Source organism: Lynx rufus, unplaced genomic scaffold (genome assembly GCF_022079265.1).
Source record: "Lynx rufus isolate CCGP_SWC_20201006 ecotype Redwood Valley unplaced genomic scaffold, mLynRuf1.p SCAF_10, whole genome shotgun sequence".
NCBI classification, from domain to species: Eukaryota; Metazoa; Chordata; class Mammalia; order Carnivora; family Felidae; genus Lynx; species Lynx rufus.
In genome coordinates, this window is record NW_025814824.1 from 87,129,755 (window position 1) to 87,141,601 (window position 11,847).

Below are 11,847 nucleotides of genomic sequence, written 5' to 3' on the forward strand. Positions count from 1 at the left end.
AGGGTCTTACCTGAAGCTGAAAGTTACTGTTGAAGGGGCGCCTAGGTGGCTCAGTCAGTTGGGGTCTGACTCTTGATTTCGGCTCACGTCATGATCTCCCAGTTTGGGAGTTCGAGCCCCACATTGGGCTCTCTGCTGTCAGCACAGAGCCTGCTTCAGATCTTCTGTCTCCCTCTCTCTGCCCCTCTCCTGCTTGCACTCTCACTCTCTCAAATAAAGTAAACATTAAAAAAATATATCACAAGAATCCATATTTAGAAAAAAAAAGTTACTGCTGAAAACATCACTCAGGGAACCTAGGATGTAACATACATTCTTTGCTTTTGTTCTACAACATGAGCCATTAGCTTATCCCAGCTCGAAACTTGCCTGAATATTTTTTTTTTTTCATGTTTAATTTTGAGAGAAAGAGAGACAGGGTGTGAGCAGGGAAGGGGCAGAGAGAGAGACACACACAGAATCCAAAGCAGCTCCAGGCTCTGAGCTGTTAGCACAGAGACCGACATGGTGTTCAAACACACAAGCTGTGAGATCGTGACTTGAGCTGAAGTCATACACTTAACTGACTGGGCCACCCAGGCTCCCCTAAACCTGCCTTCATACTTTAGAACATCTTCCTTTTCTCTCCAGAGACTGAGCTTTAGAGAGTGAGAACCAGACAAGGGGAAGTCCCTTTTTTCTCTTCATTCAGAAACAGAGGTTCGTTTTTGTAGAGCTCAAGGTGTGGAAGCCTCCAAGTTGCAGGCCATGCTGTCCAGTGGCTGGGGAGCACGAACAGCTGAAAAGCTGCTCTGACTTAGCATGGGTCCCGCTTGCCCTAATTCACTTGTTGCCTAGAAAGCGTAGAAAAGTTATAATTCCTGCCCACAAGAGGCCCTGTGATGGAACTTATGTATCACCCTGCTGGTTCTCTCTGGATCAGGACAAGGTATAAATCAATAACCGCATATCACCTCTGGGCTTTAAAGTGCTGTTTCCTTTGCTGGCAACAGCAACAGGGGCGAGGTTGACCTGACAGCCTTACCTCCCCTTCACTGCTGTCCTTAGGGTTGTCCCCAGTCCTGACCTCTCAGCCAACCACAGACCGCTTTGCTTCCTCCTTCAGTGGGGAAATCCAGCGGGTGGGACACTCAGATGCCAGCCTTTTCCACGCGTACACACGTGTACCCCTGCCTCTTAGTCTGTGTCTGCATGTGGAGGGAGGCATTGTCCGTGCACGCTTCCCCTTCTGCTTCTGCCTTTGTTCCCCGCTCTCCCATCCCCTTCAAGACTTGCCTCATTGCTTATCACCTAATCTCCTGGTTTCTGCAAAATTACTCCCTTTTACAGGCTCCTTTTCTTTTAAACATGCTGAGTTACTCACATCCTAAAGTATGTTTCCTTTGGTTCAAGATCTGTCTTTTCTAGCCTTCCTCAGGTTTCTCTTTGGTCCTGGTGATTATTCCCTTCTCTACGAACTCTGTTCCTTTGGCTTCCATGGCAACATGGATTTCCAGGTTCTCCTGCCACCTCCCTTCCTCCTTTGTGGGCTCCTCAGTCTCCTGTCCCCACCCTAATCCCTAACTGGAGGTGCTTCCCAGGAGTCTGCTGTCACCCTTGGTTCCCAGTCCACTTACCCTCAGGGCTTCAGATGCTGTCTCTGTGCGGGTGGCTCCCCAGTGTCCCTCTGGTGCGCTCTTTCCTCAGAGCTTCAGAGCCCCTCGCTCTGGCCCCTAGGGGACGTCTGCCGGTGTCTCTCTCCTACCCCACGTTCAGGGTATGCAGACATCAGCTCCCCATCCTCCTTTATGCCTCCTTTTCTCCTGTTTGCTCTCAGGAACCAGAGCACCACTGGCAACTCCGGCACCTTGGCCGGAACCCTGGGAGTCCTCCCCCTGACTGCTCTCTCTGTTTCATTCTCCACATCCGATCAGGCTCTAGTTTTGCTGGTCTTCACTTTTCTGGATATTTCTTGACTATGTTCCCTTTGTCTGCACCATCACTGTGAGTCTTTGAAGAGCCAGATGCAGACTTGCTCTAGAGTTAGTGCTCAGTACATGCTGAGTGACTGGGAAAGAAATGATCTCGTTCCTGCCTCTTTAAAGGCAGTGGTTAGATTCGGAGCAGAATTTAATCTCTTTGGTGCTGGTGTGGCATATGGGATGTAGGAGGCCATGCCAGCCCTAGGGTTGGGGTGGAGAGGCATGGAGGAAGGAATTGACAGGGAATTTGGCCAGTGGGGTCCTTTGAAACCATCAGTAAAGTAGTACTGAAGTATGACTTAGCAGGAGTGGGTGCTACTATTTTGATAGCTCGTTAAGCTTTGAGTAATGGAGACCAGTTCAGATCTGCATAGGCCAAAAAAGAAAAAGACATTTAATCTAAAGATAAAGGGGTGTTTTCTCAGAATCTACTGGCAGGAATGGGGCTAGGTCTCAGGAGCTAGAAACCTTCAGACCCTTTTCTTTCATTTTCCTTCTGTACATCTCTTATTAGATAGACCACTGGTCTTTGGTCCACTTGGCAGATGCAAGTCCCGGTGTTTGTGAGCGTGTGTGTTGCAGGGCCAGCCACCTCCAGGACGTGACTCTGTGAGCTGGCTGATTGGCTCAGCTGGTCTACTCCTAATCAAACTGTAGCCAGTGTGGGCTTGGGGCTTACTGGATCCGGAATACAAATATAGCCGCCAGGAGCCCGCTTCTGTGCATCTGAGGATGGAGGGCAGGTCCCAGAGGAGGGGGTAGTCACTGAGAGCTGGGAAGAGCCTTTAGAACGGTTTTCCTAGAGATGCAAATGACTACTTTAGGGACGCCAGCTATAGCCCACGGGATCTGTGGCCATTTAACAGCTATGTCCATCCTGTTTATCTCACTGGTATGTCGATTTCAGAATTTGTTCATTCCCAAATAAGGAATTCCTTTGAAATAGTACCATGCCTTCTGTACTCCTGCATCCTGGACAATCTACATCTGCTTGTCGTGTACTTTTCTGCAACAGTATTTTGATGTTAGACTCTGACTTTGTGTGGGGCTGCCCGGCTGGGTTTTCATAGAGGCTTTCTTACTGCAGTGATGAGAAGCAGTGTGGCCTGCAGTTGAATCTTTTAACTGACTTTATCTCTGTCATATCCAGGCTCAAAGCTGAAGGAGATCTTTGACAAGATCCACAACCTGCTCTCCGGAAAACCAGTTCAGTCTGGCGGGCGCTCTGTGTCCGTCACACTTAACCCACAGGGCCTGGATTTTGTCCAGTACAAGCTGGCAGAGAAGTTTGTGGTGAGAAACTTTGTAACCAGAGGTATGGGGATGGGTCTGTGTGCAGCCCTTCTGCTTCTCTCCAGAGTAACCAAGGGGTCCCGTCTTTGCTCCCGCAGAAACAAGGAGAGGAGGAGGTGGCCTCTCACCACGAAGCGGCATTCCCCATTGCGGTTGTGGCGTCTGGGATCTGGGAGCTCCACCCCAGAGTGGGCGACCTCATTCTTGCACATCTCCACAGGAAGTGTCCCTACTCAGTTCCCTTCTACCCACCTTTCAAGGAGGGAATGGCTTTGGAAGACTACCAGAGGTGAGGTAGTTTTTCTCCTCACTCACTCTCCCCGGGGTCTGAATAAAATACAGAGAGAACTGGGGTTTGCTCTCCCTCCCTTCACAACTCCTCATATGTACCTTGACTTTCTATCAGAGAATCCAGTGTCTTTCATACAAACTCGCTGCTTTGGGAATTTGTGGATTCAGCTGCAGTAGTCAGTATGGTTTAAGGAAAAGAATATTGGATCTAGAATTAGGGGGCGGGAGGGGTCTTAGAATTTGGCCCTGCTTCATCATTTAATAGATTTGCAAAGTGGGGCAGTCATGTAAGCTCTTTGAACGTCATTTTCCTTATTTGCAAATGAGGGTTGTAACATCCATCAATCCTGTGAGTTTGGGGCTCCTGGCTGGCTCCTTCAGGAGAGTGTGCAACTCTTGATCTTGGGGTTGTGAGCTCGAGCCCCACGTTGGTGCAGACAATGCTTAAAAACAGAATGTTAAAAAAAAATTTGTGAGTTTACCTCGCAAGGCTTATGTGATGATGTACAGATGTGATTGTGGATGTGTGTGCTTTGCAAACAAAGTTTTCTGCAGAGGTAATAATATGTAATCATATAAGAAGAATAATGCTAAAAATGAGTGCCTGGCTGCCTCCGTGGGTAGAGCATGCTACTCTTGATCTCGGGGTTGTGATTTCCAGCCCCACATTGGGCCCTAGGGCTTACTTAAAAAAATAATAATATAAGGGGCACCTGGGTGGTTCAGTTGGTTGAGTGTCCAACTCTTTTTTAAATTTTTTTTTTAATGTTTATTTTTGAGAGAGAGTCAGAGCATGAGGCTTCAGGCTCTGAGCTGTCAGCACAGAGCCCGATGTTGGGCTCGAACCCATGAGCTGTGAGATGACCTGAGCCCAAGTCGGATGCTTAACCCACTGAGTCACCCAGGCGCCCCCAAAATTAACCGTCTCTTAATTTCGGTTCAGGTCATGATCTTGTAGCTTGTGGGATTGAGCCCTGTGTCAGGTTTTGTGCTGACAGCATGGAGCCTAGTTGGGATTCTCTCTCCCTCTCTCTCTGCCCCTCCCTACCCTCAAAATAAATAAATATTTAAAGTAACAATACTAATAATAATGCTAAATGTAATAGTACTAGATTGTTTCTTTTAGCCATAAAAAATAAGTGATTTGTCACCCTCACTTTGGCCTTGTCACATTGAATTTTTTCTTCCCACACAGGACGCTTGGCTACCAAGTGAAGGACTCCAAAGTGGAACAGCAGGACAACTTTCTAAAGCGCATGTCTGGGATGATCCGACTCTACGCCGCCATCATCCAGCTCCGGTGGCCGTATGGAGGCCGACAACAGGTGGTAGAAAAGACTTGCTCTCAAGAGAGGGGCCAGACTGTATTTGTGTATTCTGTCCACAGGGACTATTGCCCTTCTTGCCAAGCGGGCAGTCTGGTTACATGATGATGTATTGTCGCTCCCTAGGTATGTTCTAGAGAAGTTGATGTTAACTATTAGGAAGTTTTGGACTATCAGAAGCTTTTGTTCAGTGATTGAGTCAGCTGAGGCTTTAAAGAACTGAGTTTATAAGAGGGTCTGTGAGATGAGAGTCTGTTGTAAACCAGTCATTAAGGTTCTATAGAAGATTCTATTAGGTGGAGTGAGTCTAAATGACAGTGTCAGGGCACCTGGGTGCCTCAGTCGGTTGAGTGTCTGACTCTTGATTTCGGCTCAGGTTGTGATCCACGGGTTGTGAGATCGAGCCCCACGTTTGGCTCCATGCTCAGTGCAGAGTCTGCTTCAGATTCTCTCTCTGTCTCTGTCCCTCTTCCCCACTCGTGCTGTCTCTCAAAATAAAAATAAAAATGACGCAGTGTCATTTTATTATTTATTTATTTCTAAGTAAGCTTTAGGCCCAACGTGGGGCTTGAACTCACAACCCTGAGATCAAGAGTTGCTCGCTCTGGGGCACCTGGGTGGCTCAGTCGGTTAAACCTCTGACTTCAGCTCTGGTCATGATCTCATGGTTCATGAGTTCAAGCCCATTTCAGGCTCTGTGCTGACAGCTCGGAGCCTGGAGCCTGCTTCTGATTCTGCGTCTCCCTGTCTGCCCCTCTCCGTCCCCTGTTCATGCTCTGTCTCTCTCAAAAATAAATAAATAAACACTTTTTTAAAAGTTATATTTAGGGGCGCCTGGGTGGCGCAGTTGGTTAAGCGTCCGACTTCAGCCAGGTCACGATCTCGCGGTCCGTGAGTTCGAGCCCCGCGTCGGGCTCTGGGCTGATGGCTCAGAGCCTGGAGCCTGTTTCCGATGCTGTGTCTCCCTCTCTCTCTGCCCCTCCCCCGTTCATGCTCTGTCTCTCTCTGTCCCAAAAATAAATAAACGTTGAAAAAAAAAAAAAATTTAAAAGTTATATTTATTTTAAATAATCTTTACATCCAATATGGGGCTCAAACTCACGACCCTGAGATCAAGAGTCACATGCTCTTCTGACGAGCCAGCCAGGCCCCCCCAAAAGTAAATAAACAAACAAACAAAAAAAGGGTCGCTCACTCTACCGACTGAGTCAGCCAGGCGCCCCGTCACTGTCATTTTAGACCTGGTCGGTGCCTCACATCACAGATGAGCAGATGGAGTCCCAGCGAGCTATAGTGACATAGTCAGTGACAAAGCCACGGCTGGGGTGCGGGTCTTTGACTTGCCAGCCTAGTGCTTTTCTCAAAGGATACAGATTAGAGATGGAGAAGTTAACGTACTCAGAGACCTAAGAGAAGGGAATGTAAGTTGATTGAATCCAAGTTTTTATTGTGTACCTGCTGTGTCCCACATTCTGTGCTAAAGGTCCCAAGAATAATAAATAAAACATCTGTATGGATAACTGTTGGTCAGCGGACTCCCTGAAACCAGAGCTGTCAGATGTGGACTGAAGGGATCCTGTAGGCAATGTGTGGGTTCCGGTGTGTTGGGACATTTGAAAACAGAGTTTGTTCGGCGTGTGCTGTGTCTGCCCTGCGGCCTGTGCTTGATTGAGATGATCTGAGGGTTCATGTCACTTAGAAATGGCTGGATGATAACCTTGGGAGTTTAGATCTCCGGATACGAGGAGAGCAAATCATGACCAAGTGTCTTCGCTCCCAGATTCACCCTCACGGCTTAAATCATGGCTGGCGCTGGTTGGCACAGATCTTAAATATGGAGCCCCTGTCAGATGTGACAGCCACTCTCCTCTTTGACTTCTTGGAGGTATGTAATGCAGTTATCACACGAGAGGGGGACGGTGGTTGAAGCAGCCTTGTGCCACTGCATGGCGTGAATCGGGAAGCAGTATGGAAATAGACTATTGGTGAACAGCATTAGGATCCAGTCTCACACATTTTTTCCCAAGTGCTAAAGACAAACCTGGCTTTTGGGTTTTCTTCCCACTGTGCTTTCCTTCTCTGTGTGGTTGTGTTCTCACTGTAAAGAAAAAACTGTACATCCCAGCACCAGCAAAAAGGGATGTTTGTTTTAAGGATAGAGAAGTGACTCCCAGAACCAAGGGTAGGATGTATGATTGACTCTCGTGTGGGCCTGGAACTAGGAACTAGAATGTCACCAGGTACCAAGAGTCCTTTTGGGGCCACACGGTCCTTCTTGTGCTCTTCCCGTAGGCTGCTCATTCTTGCTCCTTAGGCCAGTTTTCTCGATCTCTGCACGGTGGAGAAGGTGGCCATCCTGGGCTATAGCCCTCTGCCTCAGTGCGGTCACCTAGTGTAGTGGAACTGGCGGCTCACTTTTGTAATCCCTCATTCCCAGGAGAGCAAATATGATCAACTAGCCTTGGCCACATTATCTCCTTCATCCAGAAGGTTCTATACGGTCCTGTCTGCCTATGAAGGGCCACCACTGTAGAGTGAGGGTAAGGGTTTCTGTGGACAGGAGACATTTCTTAAAGGATAAAGGCTTAGGGCACATACCATAACAGATGTGGGCCATCGGGCCTATAATGCCAAATGCTTCCAGTCACCCTGGAGCTTCTGAAGTCACAGGACGTGAGCAGAGACCATGAATAAATTTGAGAACATGGTGGTGCCCTGCTTACTAAGGTTGGGAGGAACACCGCACCTTTGGAAAGGTTTCCATTCAGTAGACTCAAAGAAGAACAATTAAGTTAGACTCACATTCTCTGGTTTGTGAAAATACCTGGTTTCTTGGCTGTCTTATTTCACGGAGGTTTTGTCCTATACAGACAAATGCTTCAGAAGAAGGTTGGGTCTTTCCATTTGTTCCCTTGCTTAGCTAGCTAAGTGGCATTGTGACTGAAACTCTTGGTAGGAGGGAAAGGCAAAGGGCTGGTGTGCTTTATGGGTCTTTGGGTCTCTTGGGTGAGTGTGAATTTGCCTTCTCTTCTCTGATGGTGCCTGTCTTCCCCTGGAGGTGTGTGGGAATGCCCTCATGAAGCAGTACCAGGTACAGTTCTGGAAGATGATACTTCTCATCAAAGAGGACTACTTCCCCAGGTATGTGACCTGTTGAACAGACACCACGGGATTCAATGAGTAAAACCCATGGTGTCGAATGCCCTTGGGTGCCTCTGGGTTTGACTCTGTTAAAAGCAGTTGTATTGGGGCGCCTGGGTGGCTCAGTCAGTTGAGCATCGGACTTCAGCTCAGGTCATGATCTCACAGCCCAGCTCGTGAGTTCGAGCCCCACGTCAGGCTCTGTGCTGACAGCTCAGAGCCTGGAGCGTGCTTCAGATTCTGTGTCCCTCACTCTCTGCCCCTCCCCCTCTCTCACTCTGTGTCTGTTTCTCAAAAAAAAAAAAGACCATCGTATTAAGTGTGACATCTTCTCCTATCCTTCTTTTTGATATTTGAATAAGTGCTTCTGAACTCTGGTGAGAGTTTCTTAAACATTATTGGCTAAATGAAAAAATGAATTAGGAAGATTCTGGATTCAGATACCTGACATGTCTTTAACTCTGTTTTCCAAACTCCCCCAGCTAATCAGGGATGGTGATTACATGTGGTCGTGAATTAAACCCAAAGAGTCAAGCTCCCTTAATCAGTTGGAGAAACTGATCTGTCGGCCAGTTTGCTTGACTGTCATGGCGTCCGCCTCTGGGTGCCCTTCTCATTCCTCTCAACACTGGCATTTCGGGGGGGGAGAGACCTTGGCAGCATCTATCCTGTCTGCTCACAGAGATCTTGGAAAGGAACGTCCTCTCCTTTATCCCCTGGTTTGAAAAGAAGGCTGAGACCATTTGGAAGAATGACAGCATCCTTGGTCCAAAAGACCTCTGCCCAAGTCGTTTGATCTCCCCCTTCTCCCGCTTCCCGTAGATCGGCAGTGCCCCTAACTCCTCTAAAAGGGACGGGGCAATCATAGCTGTCACTTGCGTATTGTCTTCCTCTTCCTGCAGGATTGAAGCCATCACAAGCTCAGGACAGATGGGTTCCTTCATACGCCTCAAGCAGTTCTTAGAGGTAAGAGGTCCTTAGATCAACATGTTTCGAGCTGTTGTTGACCTTGAAGGCGCCTGTGTCTGACAAGTCCTGGACCTCTATGCTCTCGGATTATAGTCTCTTCCTATTTTTTTTGAACCCTACTTTTTTGTCCAGGATCCCCCTTAACCTTAAGGGTTGCTGTTTCATCATCCTAGATGTCACTGTCCCTACTGCCTGTGGGGAAGCTATCCTAAGGGATGAATAAAATATCCTTAATGAATCTGGTCTCACTGATACATGTTTTTGTTTTGCGGGATTTTTTTAGTTTATGTATTTATTTTTGAGAGAGAGAGCATGAGCACAGAAGTGGCAGAGATAGAGGGAGAGAGAATCCCAAGCAGGCTCCACGCTGTCAGAGCCTGACGTGGGGCTCAAACCCACAGAACCTCGAGATCATGACCTTGCTTAACTGACTGAGCCACCCAGGCGCCCCTCGCTGATACATGTTTTACAGGCTGGCCAGGGTTCCTTTCTCAGTGTCTGGCCAGGGGAACTGGGAAATTTGGTCACTTTTTCTCTATGACAAGAGACTGCACTTTCAGCCAGACTCCTCCCCTGTTTCTCAGTGCTGAAACCCTCTTTAAAGAGGTTAAGTATGACAGACACCGTAGAAGCCTCTGGTGGGTCTGCCAAGACAGCCCACTGACTTCCACTTTCCAGTAGCCCGAGTGGGCAAACGGGGGTCGTGAAGGACAAGGCCGGGCGCTGGGAAACGAGGCGGGGGCAGCATGACCAGCAGCATTCCCCTTGTCCTCTGCTGCAGTTCATACAGAAGCAGAAGTCTTCTGCACCGCCATTGGTCTTTTCCCGGTGTTGACCACTGTCCCGTGGGACTTAAGCTTGCTGTCCCTCAAAGCTTCCAGCTGGTAATTGTGGGAAGGCACGTTACCAGAAAATCATTGTTTTCTCCATCTTTCCCTGACCAGAAATGTTTGCAGCGCAAGGAGATTCCTGTCCCCAAGGGCTTTCTGACCTCCTCCTTCTGGCGTTCCTGATGGCACCCCGGCGCCCACCATCTCTGTTCTGTTGCAGAGGGACAATAATAAAGCAACGGAAAACAGCTGCATTTGGGAGAAGTCATATCAGATTTAGAAATCTACCAACCTGTGCTTTATATATTTGTACCCATGACTAGGAGAGGAGATCGTTCAGGGGTCCCAGAATCTAGGAGGTCTCTCGTAGGTTGGACAGTCCTTAAGGGATCCACATGACAGAGTAAATGGAATCAGCTTTTCTCACTTCTACAAATATGGTGAGGTGTTTAGTTCTTGGTCTCGTCCTTCATTTCCTTTGTCTCTGCTGTCTTTCAGAAAGTAGGTGGTACCTTAACCATTTCCCTCTGAGCTGAAGTAAGCCCCCCACGCCTACTCCCCCGCCCTGCTGCCCCTCCCCAGAGTACAGGTTAATAGTTGAGGCCCAAATGCTTACATGAAAGTCTGGGCTATGGTGGTTTTGTTTTCTCAGCTTGTGGAGTAATCGTAAATTCAGGAAATGCCTGATGCAGACGTGGATTAAGCCCCAAATTGTATCAGAGATAGTTTAGCATCCGGGATTAGGACTGTTGATACATGTTATATTGAACAGGAAGCACTGTTTGTCCTTTTAATTGGGACTTTGCCCCCTGAAGGACTAGGGATGCAGGAGCCAGAGCAGGTGTGGGGTTTTGTTTGTTTGTTTATTTGTTTGTTTCTGAATTTGAATTAAGTTGAGCTGAGATGGGTTTGCAACACTATACAAGAGCCGAGCATCTACAGGCAATGATTCAGGGGTTAAATGAAGGTGTTCGGGAGGAACTGAGAACTGCTTTATAATTGTTTACATGTCCTGAATGAAGAATGATGATAGATTTGCCTGAATAAAGCCACGACAGAAATTCAGAACCCGGCTGTTCAGATAAGAATTGAGATTTGTCTTACAAAAGACTCACTGTCTTTTGTAGTGCAGAGGCAGGGATATACCCCTCTGTACCACCTGTTGTGTGTAGGGATGTGTTTTGGGGAGTGGGGGTATTCCCTGGTACTCCTGAGTGGCTTGAAGTAACACACTCTATGAATTGTTGACTATGGTGCCAAAAAATAAGTAATAAAGCTTGATTTTAAAAAACCCACTGCTGGTTGATGTGACCAATTTCCTTTGCCCTGAGCTGTGTTCATCATAGCTGTGTGCATGGTCAGGCACAGGCCTAGCTATAGAATGGTATATGTTCCTCCCTATTTTGTCTTCTTGACCTTCACCTAGGAAGATTTTTCTTTCTGTCATTCCTTTTCCGGAATTATGTACCTGACCTTGTTTCATCTAGCAGAAATGGAAAAGTACTGAAGTCTTTTCATGTGGATACAACAGAATGAACTCTGGGGAGGTGTCAGAAGACTTGGTGAATTCACTTTTGGGTTTTGTGCCCTTGGGTGGGTCATTCTCTGAACCTCAGGATCACCACCCCTGCAAAAACACACAACGGGGATTAGTCATGAGATGAGCAGTTTTCAGTGCTCTGTAGCTTCCCAGCCAGTGTGTCGGCACAGATCTCCGCCTGTGGGGCCTGAGGTGGGCAGAGCCCGCAAGGCCAGTTGTTATTTGCACTTGCCCTCTTACCTGTGCTTTACAGATGGCATTATTGTCTATGTATCATGACAGGAAACAGGTCAGGGAGCACTGACCTAGTGTTGAGTGGACATGGCCCGGCCCTGTAGTCAAGGTCAACATAGGGAGGCTTTGTGCAGATTTTAAATTTTTTTTTTTTTAACGCTTATTTATTTTTGAGACGGAGAGAGACAGAGCATGAACGGGGGAGGGGCAGAGAGAGAGGGAGACACAGAACCGGAAGCAGGCTCCAGGCTCTGAGCCATCAG

The 11,847-nt window shown here is 47.8% G+C and overlaps 1 protein-coding gene across 1 annotated transcript in view; it reads left to right on the forward strand.

The window, feature by feature from the left end:
* Positions 1-11,230, forward strand: part of GLE1 (GLE1 RNA export mediator) — a 31,233-nt gene extending 20,003 nt beyond the window's left edge. The window contains exons 10-16 of the mRNA XM_047070293.1: positions 3,112-3,254; positions 3,353-3,543; positions 4,741-4,870; positions 6,651-6,755; positions 7,929-8,011; positions 8,914-8,977; positions 9,925-11,230. Coding sequence (XP_046926249.1) covers positions 3,112-3,254; positions 3,353-3,543; positions 4,741-4,870; positions 6,651-6,755; positions 7,929-8,011; positions 8,914-8,977; positions 9,925-9,993 — 785 coding nt within the window. The 3' untranslated portion in view covers positions 9,994-11,230. The remainder of the gene's footprint in view (positions 1-3,111; positions 3,255-3,352; positions 3,544-4,740; positions 4,871-6,650; positions 6,756-7,928; positions 8,012-8,913; positions 8,978-9,924) is intronic.
* The last annotated feature ends 617 nt before the right edge of the window (positions 11,231-11,847 follow it).